General features: G+C 37.0%; 1 protein-coding gene across 1 annotated transcript in view; it reads left to right on the plus strand.

Moving 5' to 3' along the window:
* fgf13a (fibroblast growth factor 13a) overlaps positions 1-15079 on the plus strand; it is a 38207-nt gene extending 23128 nt beyond the window's left edge. The window contains exons 4-5 of the mRNA XM_056238722.1: positions 7628-7826; positions 14736-15079. Coding sequence (XP_056094697.1) covers positions 7628-7826; positions 14736-14872 — 336 coding nt within the window. The 3' untranslated portion in view covers positions 14873-15079. The remainder of the gene's footprint in view (positions 1-7627; positions 7827-14735) is intronic.
* The last annotated feature ends 261 nt before the right edge of the window (positions 15080-15340 follow it).

Here is a 15340-nt window from a genome sequence, read left to right on the forward strand (position 1 = left end):
ATAGTGAAGAGCTAAATGAGAGATTAATATCTCTCATCCCATCACAGTGCACATTCTCTCTTATCTTTGTTTCTTTGTTTGCAAGTATATGTGCATTAATTTGATAAAACTGCCTCCTGCCTCTGTTCTCCGCAGGACATCAGCGGGTGTCCAAAAATATCTGCTGTGTTATATAGCTGTTCTCCAGCCTTTTTTAAATGATGCCACTGCTTACTGCAATTTTCATCACTGTTGGTGATAAAATGGCATGGACAATTAAGAAAATGTGTTTGCCGTTTCTGCACAGTGCGTCTCTCATCTAACACACTCCATCTGGAAGCTGTGTGTAGTAGTGATGCCTCTGAGATATAACAGCCCTTCTCCTCTGTGTGCGTGGAGGTACAAGTACATTTGTATTGTGCCTAATATCGTGGCACTTCCTGTCTAACACTGGTGTTAATTCTTGCTGTGTCCATTTCTTGAAAGGATACGGTAGCACATTCTTATACCCACCACACACACGTTTGGGCCTAGTATACCACATTTACAGGCAAAATAGAGGCTCTGTCTTGCTTATTAAATCGATACTGCAATGCATTGTTCCTCTATATCGATGATGAATAGCCCTAGTCTCAAAGTTCTAAAAAAAACAAAAAAAAAAACATAGGAGCAAATGTATTTATCTTAAAGTGTCCCTATTATGCTATTTTAAAGGTTCCTAATTTTGTTTTGGAGGTCTCCTACAACAGGTTTACGTGCATCAAAGGTCATTTTCTTATAATGTACATTGCACATCACCACATTTTTCAATGATTCTCAAACGACTCGGCCGAAGATTCAGTCTCTCTAAACCCTCTAACCTCTAAACTCCTTTTTCGAGAGCCTGCTCTTCTCTTATTGGCCAGATTGCCCAGTCTGTTGTGATTGCAACATATTAGAAATATACACATGGGTAGACCAGTGCACATGCAGGTTTGTATCATAACAGCGCATACATTAGCCGAGCACTAACGTGAATGACTGATGTAACGCTAAAGTTAAAACAAATCTTGCGCCATCCTTTATCATTACTCAAAGTAGTAAGAACAACAGACTGTGGTAATTTTAACCACTGACTCTTCACATCCTCATCCTTTGGAAGAGTTTACAAAGAGAATTTGCTTTTGCAGAGCAGAAAACAGCGTCTTCTAGACATGCCCTCGTGTTGTGTACAAGTCAAAGTAGACTTTGTTCACAGGAAGATAATGAAAACCATAGGTGGACTTTATGGAAATTTATTACATTGTTACGATTGTAAGTTACGAAAGTAAGAATGGAATTACTGATGACTCGTTTCGGCAGTTCAGAATTTATTTTTCCTTTAGGAGACTCATTTATAACTTTATTTGTCGTGCACTTTGATCTTTAAAATGTTACAGACCTTTTACCTTCACAAACAGCTACAGGTCCTTCTCAAAAAATTAGCATATTGTGATAGTTCATTATTTTCCATAATGTAATGATAAAAATTAAACTTTCATATATTTTAGATTCATTGCACACCAACTGAAATATTTCAGGTCTTTTATTGTTTTAATACTGATGATTTTGGCATACAGCTCATGAAAACCCAAAATTCCTGTCTCAAAAAATTAGCATATCATGAAAAGGGTCTCTAAACAAGCTATTAACCTAATCATCTGAATCAACTAATTAATTCTAAACACCTGCAAAAGATTCCTGAGGCTTTTAAAAACTCCCAGCCTGTTTCATTACTCAAAACCGCAATCATGGGTAAGACTGCCGACCTGACTGCTGTCCAGAAGGCCATCATTGACACCCTCAAGCAAGAGGGTAAGACAGAAAGAAATTTCTGAACAAATAGGCTGTTCCCAGAGTGCTGTATCAAGGCACCTCAGTGGGAAGTCTGTAGGAAGGAAAAAGTGTGGCAAAAAATGCTGCACAACGAGATGAGGTGACCGGACCCTGAGGAAGATTGTGGAGAAGGACCGATTCCAGACCTTGGGGGACCTGCGGGAGCAGTGGACTGAGTCTGGAGTAGAAACATCCAGAGCCACCTTGCACAGGCGTGTGCAGGAAATGGGCTACAGGTGCCGCATTCCCCAGGTCAAGCCACTTTTGAACCAGAAACAGCGGCAGAAGCGCCTGACCTGGGCTACAGAGAAGCAGCATTGGACTGTTGCTCAGTTTTGCATGTCATTCGGAAATCAAGGTGCCAGAGTCTGGAGGAAGACTGGGGAGAAGGAAATGCCAAAATGCCTGAAGTCCAGTGTCAAGTACCCACAGTCAGTGATGGTCTGGGGTGCCATGTCAGCTGCTGGTGTTGGTGCACTGTGTTTTATCAAGGGCAGGGTCAATGCAGCTAGCTATCAGGAGATTTTGGAGCACTTCATGCTTCCATCTGCTGAAAAGTTTTATGGAGATGAAGATTTCGTTTTTCAGCACGACCTGGCACCTACTCACAGTGCCAAAACCACTGGTAAATGGTTTACTGACCATGGTATTACTGTGCTCAACTGGGCTGCCAACTCTCCTGACCTGAACCCCATAGAGAATCTGTGGGATATTGTGAAGAGAAAGTTGAGAGACGCAAGACCCAACACTCTGGATGAGCTAAAGGCCGCTATCGAAGCATCCTGGGCCTCCATAACACCTCAGCAGTGCCTCCATGCCACGCCGCATTGAAGCAGTCATTTCTGCAAAAGGATTCCCGACCAAGTATTGACTATTGAGTGCATAACTGAACATAATTATTTGAAGGTTGACTTTTTATTTATTTATTAAAAACACTTCTTTTATTGGTCGGATGAAATATGCTAATTTTTTGAGACAGGAATTTTTGGTTTTCATGAGCTGTATGCCAAAACCATCAGTATTAAAACAATAAAAGGCCTGAAATATTTCAATTGGTGTGCAATGAATCTAAAGTATATGAAAGTTTAATTTTTATCTTTACATTATGGAAAATAATGAACTTTATCACAATATGCTAATTTTTTGAGAAGGACCTTAAAGCACAGAGGAGGAAGATGAATTTCCATGAAAGTGAATTTCAGCATTAACGGATGAAAATGATTGATGATTCTCTGAGTCAGTGTCAGAGGACCAGCTCTCTAAAGCAGCAGTCTCCAATAAGTGTACCACAGTCCAGATATTAGCTTAAGATTGGTTTCACCCGGATAATCATTTATAATTAACAAATAATTTTTCATATATTAACATAATTATAAACAGTGTATTTTTTTTTTCTTCTCCACATGGAGAAACGGATCTGAAGTGGCATAAGATGCAGTAAGAGCAACTGTTAACACACATGTGAAATTAGACACTAGTTACATTCGCTTTTTTTTTTTAAATAACAGTTTAATTAATATTTTACTTGCGGTTTCCACAAACCTATTAAGCAGCACAACTGTTTTCAATGTTGATGATGATAATAATAAATGTTTTTTTGAGCTCCAAATCATGATATTAGATTTCTGAAGGATCACAGAAGATGAAATGATGTTGAAAAATTAGCTTTGCCAACACATGAATAAATTACATTTTATAATATGTTCAAATAGAAAACTGTTATTTTAAATTGTAACAATATTTCACAATATTACAGTTTGACACCAAACTTTTGAATGGTATTGTAGAAATTAAATTAAATTATTTGTAATTTTATACTGGTCAAAATAGTAGTCTCGACTATTTTGTCTGTGTATGATTTTTTTATATATATATTTTTCTTCTTTTTATTACAGCTGCCGACTTGAACATTTAAAATTAATTTTGCTAAAGTGCACGTTGCTTATTCAATTTCATAGCCATATAACACAAAGACTCCTGAAACGGTTTATTTTAAGACCTTTATTTTTCTGAACTTTTGCTGGGAAGGACATTTAGAGAGGCATTTAAAAGCATCATGTTATTGTGCTTTATGGATTCAGTGGTTGGCACTCACAATCATCCCTGTTTCCTGACCTCATCCTCTCAACACTCCACTCTTTTGTTTTCGTTTATGTTATTATAATAATTATGATGAATTATTCCTGATAAGGTAGGGTGCAATCCAGTCGTTATTGAGAGCCGCTCTACATAATGCTTTTGTGCTCTATTCGGTTGTAATTATAATGACCTTCAGCTGAGACATTAACTGTTATTAACAGAATAGCTTTATAGCAGTAATCTCTTTAAAGAGAAGAGATACAGGATGTCTGAGAGGGAGCATTTCTTCTGACTGGAAGCATAGATGAGAAGTGTTGAGATGAGATTCTGCCTTCATTTAAGTTCTCACCCTGAGTGAACCCAACAGTGTCTTTCCCTCAGTGCTCTTAGCTAACCGAAGTAGCATCTAACCGGCTTTTGGTGATGTTTATCACAGGCGAAGTATCGATCACAGATCCGTCCCTGTGTGCCTGCTCGTCGGATCTCACACGTAATCACAGATCAAACTTTCTGACCGGGCTGACGTCAGAGTGGTCCTTTCAATCCCCAAACACTTTGTTTCCTGGGTGTTTACGGGAAGAAGCTCAGTGCTGGGCCGACAGCCTGTCCCAGAGGAAGTGGGATGTCACAACTGGTCTGTGACATCAGGAATGTTCCTGTCAGTGTGTGTGGGAGCTCAGTGTCTGTGTGAGTCACCCGGAGCAGAAGGACGACTCAAGTCTGTACGTCGAACATTGGAGTGCTCCTGTTCAGCTGTGATGTGTGAGAGTTGAGTATGGACACATGATGAAGGGACATTCTCAGCATTGCTGCTACAAAATCTGCCTATATATGTTTATTACTAATTCCCTTTAAGGCTGTCAGTTCGCTCTCTGGGCATCTTGGTAAAACCCCTGGGCAGGTATTTGCCAAGTAGATGATAGGCGCATATACACTATTGTTAAAGAATTGGAGGTCAGTAGGATTTTTTAAAGAAATTAATACTTTTATTCAGCAAGGATGCATTAAAATTATCAAAAGTGACACTAAAGATTTTTATAATGTTACAAAATATTTCTATTTTCAAAGAAACTCTTTTAATCAAAGAATCCTGATAAAAAAAATCTATCATTTACATTATACACAGATATATTAGCACAACTGTTTTCATCTGAAGCCTGGAGTAGGGCTGTCACGATTCCTTGATTAAATTCATATACTCGATTGCATTTGCCCGTGTCGATTAACCGGCAAAATTCTGGAAGTGGTGCATTCCACGGACGAGAATCCATGAACTGCATTATTAGACTGTTTTCAAAATTATCCGTTTTTTTATTATCGCAAAAAAAATATCTGATTACTCGATTAATTGTCAAAATAATCGACAGATTATTACAAATTACTGATAGCCCTAGACTGGAGCAATGGCTGCTGAAAATTCAGCACAATAAAATACATTCTAAAATATATTCAAAAAGAAAACTTATTTTAAATTATAATAATATTTTACTGTTACTGTTTTTACTGTATTATTGATTAAAATAAATGCAGCCTTGGTGAGCATTACAAACAAAACTTCCTGACTCTTTAAAAAAAAAAAACTATATAAAGTTGAAATCTCCAAACTGTTTATCAAGTTTTCCCCCCCCAAAATATTATAAACCAACAATTGTATCATGAATTTAGCAAATCATGCTTAAAAACAATCACAGCCAAACAGAATATATGTCATGTTTAATAGTTATGCTGCATTAGATTTTAGACCAATGAGATTTCACTCTAGGTGGAGCTACCCACTTAAAAAAATAGAACTGATATTGCATGATAAAATTCTTAATTGGCAAACTCAGATTAGGTGGAAGAGATGTCTGATTAGCTTATGCATGTTTGTCAGATATTGAAATTGTAGCCACAATATTCATGTGCAAAGACACTTATGTAATTCATGCAGGAAGCAGCATGAAATAACACAATTTGCTGTTACTTAATCTGCTGTCTCCTGTGTAAATCTCGAAGTTGCTGTAAATTTTCCTTTTAAGTGCATCAAGCTCTCAGAGCTGAAGGAACACTTTACCCTAGTGATATTTGCAGAGCGACAGATTATTTACCTTTTTTTCTTTCTTCCCTTAGCTCTGATGAAAAACATAATTTGATTTACAGGTCTCTCTGTAATATTTCCACATCATTTGCCACACTCAAACAGTAAAGATTACAGCCATAAAACCCTGAGGTGCTGTAATCCATTTGAACTGAGCCGTTCAGTTACTGCAACAGCAGCCCAAAGGCTTGTGTGGATATTAATCTAACCTCTTCTAATGAGTTTCTGTTAGAATTTACTTCACTCTTGCATTTAAGGAGATGGATATTGTATGAACATTTGGTTTTGAAAAATCAAGCATAATAAATCCAATGTGTATATTATTACCAATATGGGTCTGAAATACATTTTTTGTCAAAGATTGTACAAGTACTTCTTCATAATGTTTAAGAAATATGCTGCATTTTAGCTTTGCATGGCTAAGTTTTGCATGGTTCACCAGCATTAACCAGCTGAGACTAGCTGGAATATATATATATAAGCAGGAAGTGTGTATCCATGAGCAGTGGGTGTGTTATTGTGGCTTTGCCTAGGCATTGATTTATTTTGAATGCTCTATTGGGCTGGTGAATGAGTTAGACACCTCTTGAAAAGCAATTAGTTAGCCAGATAACATGCGGAATAACGTAATTTGATGTTGCTCCATTCACTGTCTCTCATCTTTTCACCCTCTTACACTGTTTTCAATATCCTAACGAAGCACGTAGTCAATACAGGATCAAGCCTAGTGGGAGGCGAGCATTTATAATGACTCAATGAAGTGCACACGGTGTACTCTAACACATTCAATACGGCCCGATCCATAGACCGAGGCGAAGAGCGATCCATCCTCAAACTCCATTAGCATGTTTATGCAACACTACAACATAGATTGCTTTTGGAAGTGCTAATGAGAGAGTGAGGATTATTAGGGGGAAAAGAAAAGAAAAAACTAGACCAGATAAAAGAGAAAAATACAGTTTATTGCACTGGGACCAAAAGTTTTTAATCGTTTTTTTATTTTAAATTTCAGGATTTTAAAATATTTTTATTGAAGTTTTATTTTAACTTCAAGAACGATTGCAAAATATATATTTTTTTCAACAGTGTTATTTTATTATCACTGAGAAAATATAGTTTTTATTAATATTTGTATCTTTTTTTTTTTATCATTTTTATTTCAATTTTAGTTTTTTTCATTTGAGTACATCACGTTAAACTAAATGATAATTAGAAATGTTTCCTTGCGAACTTGCTGAAATAAAATAAGTGTAAGGTTTTTTATATTTACTTTTATTTCAGTGGTTTTAGGTAACTAAATTGTTTTCCTCCTCATCTGCCTTTGGTTGGACTGACAAATATTCCCACCTCAAAACTGGTTATAGGCCTAGTTATATATATTTTGTTTATTCTTTGCAGGGACATCAGCCTATTACATGGCTTAGCTATAGTTGTCTTTGTATACTAAGTATATAAATTATTTTACAATAACTTCTGCTGTAAGTTTTCAGAGTGAAGAGATCTTTAGATGCTGTGTTTTTCTATGAATGTGCATAATACCGTATTACTTCTTACAGTCCACTGTGTCACATAAAGTATTTTTTAATTTCTGGCCAATCCTCATCTTACATCTTTTTTCTCCTGTCCCTTGCTGTCCAGGAACACTTCACACCAGAGTGCAAGTTTAAGGAGTCAGTGTTTGAGAACTACTACGTGACATACTCCTCCATGATCTATAGACAACAGCAGTCGGGCAGGGGCTGGTACCTGGGCCTGAACAAGGAAGGAGAGATCATGAAGGGCAACCATGTGAAAAAGAACAAACCTGCTGCACACTTCCTCCCCAAGCCTTTGAAAGGTAAGTCACCACCTCTGCACATTTTAATATATTGCTATTGACTCATTTAAGCTGCTCTTTGTGAGAACTACCTCTATAAGATGATTTTTAAAAGTCCTTATCCAGTTCTAAAACATTTCATCAGCTAAAAATGTCTTGAGTGTGAATGTTTTGAGTGCAGTCTCAGAAAATGATTCTTTAAAAAGCTTCTAGTAATCACGAATGACTGGAAAAGTGATTGGTCAATTTGTGGGAACTAGGGCTGGGCGATAAAACGATAACGATAATTATCGCAATATAATTTTTCTCGATAAAACGATATCAAGAGTTCGATAAATGTTCGATAATGTTTATGCGCCAAAAGCGGAACGAAACTCATTTGAACCGCGCGCGCCTCATGGACTGTTTATCCGCTCGGCTCAAAGTCCAAACGGCAGCGCGAGCTCACTAGAGCAGACGCGTTTACTCTGATCGGCCTCGCTCACGAGACCCAGTGAGAAGAGCTTGAGTTCAGCGAAGAACACTAATGTCTCAGTGATTTAAACCAGTTTAAAGGCAGATGAGACAGCGCTGACAAACAGGAGAAACACTGTGATACAGTCAGAATATGAATTGATACTGAATCCGTTTACCATGGATTTACTGTAAGGTTTATTAATATTAACTGCACCATGAAATGTGGGATATACATACTGAATTGTATTATATTATTAATGTAGACAATGTTTTAAATGACTAATGGAATATAATTACAGTATTTAATTATGTATTTAGGCTACTTTTTTTCATACAAATACCATAGAAACCATAAAGTTACATTTTGCCATGATAGTGATGTGCTATAGGCTATGCCTGGCTTTATCTGTGGTTATCATGATCTAAATGCATGAGACTGGATGACCAATGGTTCATTTTAATAAAACTCAGAATATTACATTTTACCAAATACAAATTTTAACAGATGTTACTGTTTTTTTAATGAACATAAATTTAACAGAGTAGTATTAGCTTGTGTTAGGATGCAGATTTACTGTCTACTCACTGTCAAATATGCGTTTCGAGACAAAACATGTAATATTAATATTGCAGCCTGCACTGCAAACTGTGCTGAAGATACGTGCCATCAAAGTCAGGCAACACAAACATGTTTCAAGACTTAATATTCCCCATGAGCACATGCAGAAACTAAGAAATATATTTTTCTATTCCGATATTTATTTTGTTAAGGAAAAATGACAAATGATGTTTTACGTGAAATGATGATGTGAAATGTTCACCTGTTTGGCAAGTGTTTGTCATATGTTCTGACAATAAAGAGTAGTTTAAAACCACAATTAACGCTCTGGTTTCTACAACTTTCACATAGGAGCAAAAATCTGCCTTTAAACTTGAAAGAAATAAAGATTTGACATTTATCGTGATAATTATCGATATCGACTGATATAAAAAAATTAGGCCATATCGCCCAGCCCTAGTGGGAACCCTGATGATTCATCTACTGGACAGGAAATAAAACAAAAGGCATCTTTTGTATCTTTTATTGTCTTTACTTTTATAAAAAATATTGTATCTTTTGACATTGTCAAAATGAAATTTCATTATACGTACCCCACTATCCTTCTGAATTCTCTAAACTATGGGCTCCGGACCTGTGAGCACACAATCTGCACCTTCATTGTCTCTCAACCCTTGTAAAGTGTGGCACCTTGTTCTCTCCATGCGCCTGTGGGAAACGCTGGTCGCAGGCTCTTGGCTGAGGTGATGAGGTGTGGATAGTGGAGTCTGTAAGGAGCGCTGCGGACGCCAGCACAATCAGACCGTTTCAAGCATTGTCTATGCATAAAGGCTCTGGAATGATAAAGCAGCTTTTGACAGCAAACAGACCTGTACCCTTCCATCCAGGCCAAGGCAGCCATCTCAGACCAGAACACAACAGAGCTTTGTTCGATTGTGAAAGTTCCTTGTGACTTTCATCTGCTGTCTGCATACTTCCTTGTCAACAGACACAGAGAGAGTGTTCTCTAAGCAAAAATGTGTTGTTGTTGTAGAAAAAGTATGAAGGAGGTGTCACATGATAACTTATAAAAGCTTACATTTTAAAACATTAAGACATAAATATTACTTTTGTTTCTGGGTATCAAAGATGTGCCAAATTCAAGGTAAACATGAAGTGTTATTGCTTTTAGATGGACTTTTAATGCCTTGCTCTTCTTTTAGTAAAGATGCATAATTAGGATTTTTCTCTTAATGAAGATTAGACTAATCTCTAAACTAAGAGCCGCTTTGCTTTTATGTAAACAGTAACTTCTCAAATGGCTCATGCTACACAAATGAGTTTTTGAACATAATGGGCCCTATTTTAACGATCTAAGCACATGGTCTTAAGCGCACGGTGCAAGCGCACTTAGGGCGTGTCCCTATTCTGTTAATGATTAATAGGTGTGTTTTGGGCGTAACATGCAATAAACCAATCAGAGTCTCATCTCCCATTCCCTTTAAAAGCCAGTTGCGCTCATGCACGAGCAGATCCGTTTCCTCGCTAGAGAAGCGTTCAGTTTTTGCGCTTGCAAATTCCACCATGTAAATAGTGAATCCGCCATGGCGCGAGCGACGACCATCTAAGCAAGGGACAAAGTGTACGCGCGTTGTGGACCCGCCTATAGGTGCATATTACTAACGCGATCTTTAAATAACAAAAAAAAAAATATTGCGGCATTGACTTTATACCAGGTTTCAGTTGGTCAATGGCGCAGTCTATTTCAATTGCCTCAAAATAGCAACGCGCCAACAATGCGCCTGAACACACCTCGTTTTCAAACCAGCACGGCCATGGGCGCACAAATGCCCGCAAATGCATTTGCTATTTAAACAGGACGCAGGGTGCAGGACGTGAAAATGATAACTGCGTCGGGCTGAAACTAGCAAAAAACACTTGCCTGGCGGCTGGCGCTGCATTGCGCCGGTTGTATGATAGGGCCCTATGTCTGATAATGTCACACAATTCAAGTACTTACAGAAATCAATAATGCTTTTCACTGCTTAAAGAATTAAAACAAGGTCTTTTATTTGATTAGAAATTAAAAATGGAGGCTTAGCAGCTGAGAAACATTTTTGTTCTCAGAGAAAGCCTTAGCTCGTGAAAATGCATTTCCTTTTTCTAAGAGGCTTGGAGTGTGTTGAGAGGATGGTGAGTGTAAACTAGGAGTAATGCATTGGCTTTGAAGGACATTCACTGTGAAGATGATTTACTAAGGTTGATTTTAGAGGTCATCTCAGCCATTTAGTGTGGTTTGTGCTTAAAGGGTGAAATAACAATATAAAGTACACTTATTCAGGATACATTCTCTGAGAAAAAAAAGCCTAAAGCAAATTTGCTTTTCCAATTAATGCTGTCTTGTTTTAAGGATATTTAGATATTTTACTGGGGATATTTATATTTGTATATATAGATATTTGATACATTATAGATATTTTAGATAAATATATATATTTTTTTTTTTTGCAGTATATGACTAAGATGGTCACACATTCAGTAATCTCGATGCTTCACCAACATTTGGCCAGATTTGTTTTTTTAAATTGTTAAAATGCAGGAAAATATTGATTACACTTTACAATGTGGTTTTATACATTAACATTAGTTAATGGAATTGTTCAAATTAAGTAACAATGAACAATAGTTTTACAGCATTTATTAATCTAAGTTAATGTTAAATTCTACATATACTCTCATTCAAAAGTTTGCAATCAGTTAGATTTTTTTAATGTTTTTGAAAGAAGTTTATTATGCTTACCAGGGCTGCTTTTATTTTATCAAAAATACAGGAAATATAGTAATATTGTGAAATATGAATACAATTTAAAATAACTGTTTTCTAAAATGTAATTTATTCCTGTCATGGCAAAGCTGAATTTTCAGCATCATTACTCCAGTCTTCAGTGTCACATGATCATTCAGATATCATTCTAATATGATGATTTGATGCTCAAGAAACATTTATTGTCATCAATGTTGACAACAGTTGTGCTGCTTAAACTTTTTGTGGAAACTGATACTTTCTTCAGGATTCTTTGATCAATAGAAAGTTCAAAAGAACAGCATTTATTTAAAATATAATTATTTTGTAACATTGTAAATGTCTTTGCTGTCACTTTTGATCAATTTTATGCATCCTTGCTAAATAAAGTATTAATTAATTTCTTTTAAAAAAATCTTACTGACGCCATTACGATAGTAATATAATGTATTATGAATGAACATAAACGTATTAGTATATTAAACAATTAACATTACTTTAGATTAATAAATGTTGTAAAAATTTTCATTGTTAACCTTATACATTTATCAAATATTAACAAATTGAACCTTTTTGCAAAGTGTTACCATAATCTTTTGTGGAAAAGTGATGATTGTGTCAGTTGTGAGTTTAGTTGTTGCAGAGGAGAGTTATGTCATTTAAAGACAGAGTGGGACTTGGGAGTTTTGCTCGCTGCCTTATAAAGATTTTCTAGCTGTATTCTTCCAGAGGACCAATTAAAGAACTGTCTCCTCGCTGTGAACATCGCTTCGGCTGCCAGTTCTCGGCTCACAAAGAACTGTAGTCTCAGTCCAGAGTGCAGCCTGTAAGATCATTACCATTGCCAAAGAACCAGACACCATACGGCTGACGTATATTCATCCATAATCCCTGAGCTTGGGGCCTCCTTTTTATGTTCAATTACTATAATAAGAAAACATGTTTTATACATTTGAAAGTGTTTAACACTTCAACCATGTATTGTCATATTGATGCAGTCACACTTTGAAGAACATTGTTGCAGAACATTTGACTTAAATGATGAGATGTTATATGACAAAGCCCAGAGAAAACTCTATAGAGTGCCCTAATAATGACCTGGCCGTGAGCCTCGAGACTCCTGCCCTGCATCCCTCCAGGGAGAAGCTCCACACTTGGTTTCACAACCAATACGTCAACTATTGATTCTTAGAGCTTTCCGCTTAAGTGCTGTATCGATTGCCTGTTGCAGGCAGAAGAAGCTTTGTGTGAGGTTAAAGGAAGTCTTTGTGATGCTGCCTGTACTGCACATCCATAGTTAAGATGATCAGACAGACACATTTTAGCACACACTGGCTACCTAGTGGGTTTTTGGAGTTATGATGTAAACGTGCTGTCTGAAGTGCTTGGGTTAGACACGTGTGTCAGATAGCAGGAGTTGGGACATGGATATTAGCTCTCTAAAAAAAATGTTTCTGCTGAAAAGTTAGACATGGAGTGAAAAGGTGCATCTCAGAACCGAAGCACTTTTCTGCTTGACTTCCATAATCACTTCTCACAGTCTGTTCTGCTCTACTGTACCGCAACGGTTTTGACCTGTGTGTGTATAACTCAGTGGGGTTCTCTAACAATTTAACAATTTTGACGTAATATTTTGCTACTTCAATTACCAAAGTTTATTCCTAAAATAATAGCTATATAAATGCTATCGTTAATAGCCAAAGTTGGGTTGGTAGGATTTTTTTTTGTTTTTGAAAGTTTTGAAGTCTTTTATGCTCACCAAGGCTGCTCAAATACAGTAAAAAAAAAAATAATACGTAGCAAATTTGTGAAATATTATTACTATTTGAAATAACTGTTTTCTGTTTTAATATGTTTAAAAATGTAATTTATATGAATTTTCAATTTTTGAATTGCCGGTACTCTCTTGCATTGGCAAATCATGACATTTGAAATTTCTACAGTGAAAAATAAAACTTGGAAATATTGCTGGTACAACAACAATTTATTGTTATTTATTAACAACAAATGTATTTAAACAAGTCGTGTGTGTGCGTGCGTGTGTGCGCGCATTTATTTACAAAGAAACATTCTCTTTTTAGAAGTTGGTCATTAATAAACTTGATTCTTGAAGTTTGTTAAGATGGGAGGTATACAACAATTACATGTAAATGGTAAACAACAAAAACAACCAAGAAAACAGCTTTGATAGTGTCTTTTCAGTCATATGTTTACAAGACAGCAAAAAAAAAAAAAAAAGTAAACTCGGGTTTGATTTGGGCATGTCTGTGTAGGCTATTACATAAACTAAAAGAAAGCTTATATTCTGACTTGTTTGCTCGTTTTATTTTTTTATAAAACATATAGTTTTACCCAAACTGAATAATTAAGACAAGTTTAAATGGCTAAATCTTGTATAAATATTTTTGAGTCTTCATTTTCTTTTCTGACGTAGCCTACTCCAGTTCTTGTTTTATTCTTTGCTTTCACTTTAAATGTCGTGAGTAGCACAACAATAGACTCGGCGGCGAACCCCCGCTTCACTGCTGCTCACGCGACGCTCCTCCTCGCGGTGTGAATGCACTCATTGATTAACGCAAGCCGGAAAAAATACGCGCTGCTCACGCTTGCGGTGGCCACGATCAGCCATTCGCAGCCGTTTCGCAGCCGTAACGCGCCGCAGATGTGTGCAGTGTAAATAAGGGGTTAAATGGCCGTCACGCTTTTTCTGTCAGTAGAGTACCGGCTACATGCGAGAAGTAGCGGTACGCAAGAAAAAGTGCAGGTACGCTTAAGAATAAAATGTAGAAGTGCCGGTACTGCGTACCGGTGAGTACCGCCCCACTTCGAGCACTGGTCTTATATGATTTTGTTTCTATTGGTTATAGGAGTTTTTGTTTTTTAAAATGTTTTGATAAAAGGCTTAGATAATTATCAGCCATTAATTGTTGACTTTTTTTCTGTTTATTTTCATATTGCAAATATTCAGTCAACTAAACCTGATGGAAAATGTCTGTTTAGCTTAATCAGTGGCTTTCATGAAGTAAACAAGCACATTTTCACCCCATTTTCCTTTTCTCTGTGCACAGCATCTAACATAAAATGTGGGAAGCTTTTACTAACCAAACACTCTTTCTTTGTTTGTGTTTTTCAGTGGCCATGTACAGGGAACCCTCTCTGCACGACCTGACCGAGTTCTCACGTTCTGGCAGCGGGACACCCACTAAGAGCCGGAGTGCTTCCGCTGTGCTGAACGGGGGCAAAGCTGTGAGTCAGAACGAGTCAACGTAGCCCGGTTTACCCAGCCCGGCCCGCTACCGTACGCCTTCACCAAAACCTCTGAATGCTTGAGACTTCACACAGACTTCTCTCCAAAAAGCTCTCAGCGGTTCAGGACAACATGAAACACAACATAACCATGCTTCACTTTGCAAACTAGAGTTTCATTTGATTGGACTTCTTTATAATTAGCTTGTTTTTTTGTTATGTTTAGCTCGTAACTGTTGTTGGGGTTTTTTCCCCTCCTTTAACACTCTCGTTAATGCCTTTTCCATGTGAAACAACAATTGTAGCGTTGCATACAATGGGACGTTTGGTTTTAGTCCCTCTCAGCAGTCAAGGTTCATTTACTAGCATTGCAGGTCCTGATGAAATAATACATTTGTTAAGAGTTCAGGGCAGTAAGTGAGGGTTTAGCTGCACGGGTGCCAACCTTGTCCTCCATGCTTCCTGAGTGTGAAGCGATAGAGAAGCGTCCAT

The sequence above is a fragment of the Rhinichthys klamathensis genome, unplaced genomic scaffold (genome assembly GCF_029890125.1).
Source record: "Rhinichthys klamathensis goyatoka isolate OS25496 unplaced genomic scaffold, OSU_Roscu_1.1 h1tg000532l_1, whole genome shotgun sequence".
NCBI classification, from domain to species: domain Eukaryota; kingdom Metazoa; phylum Chordata; class Actinopteri; order Cypriniformes; family Leuciscidae; genus Rhinichthys; species Rhinichthys klamathensis.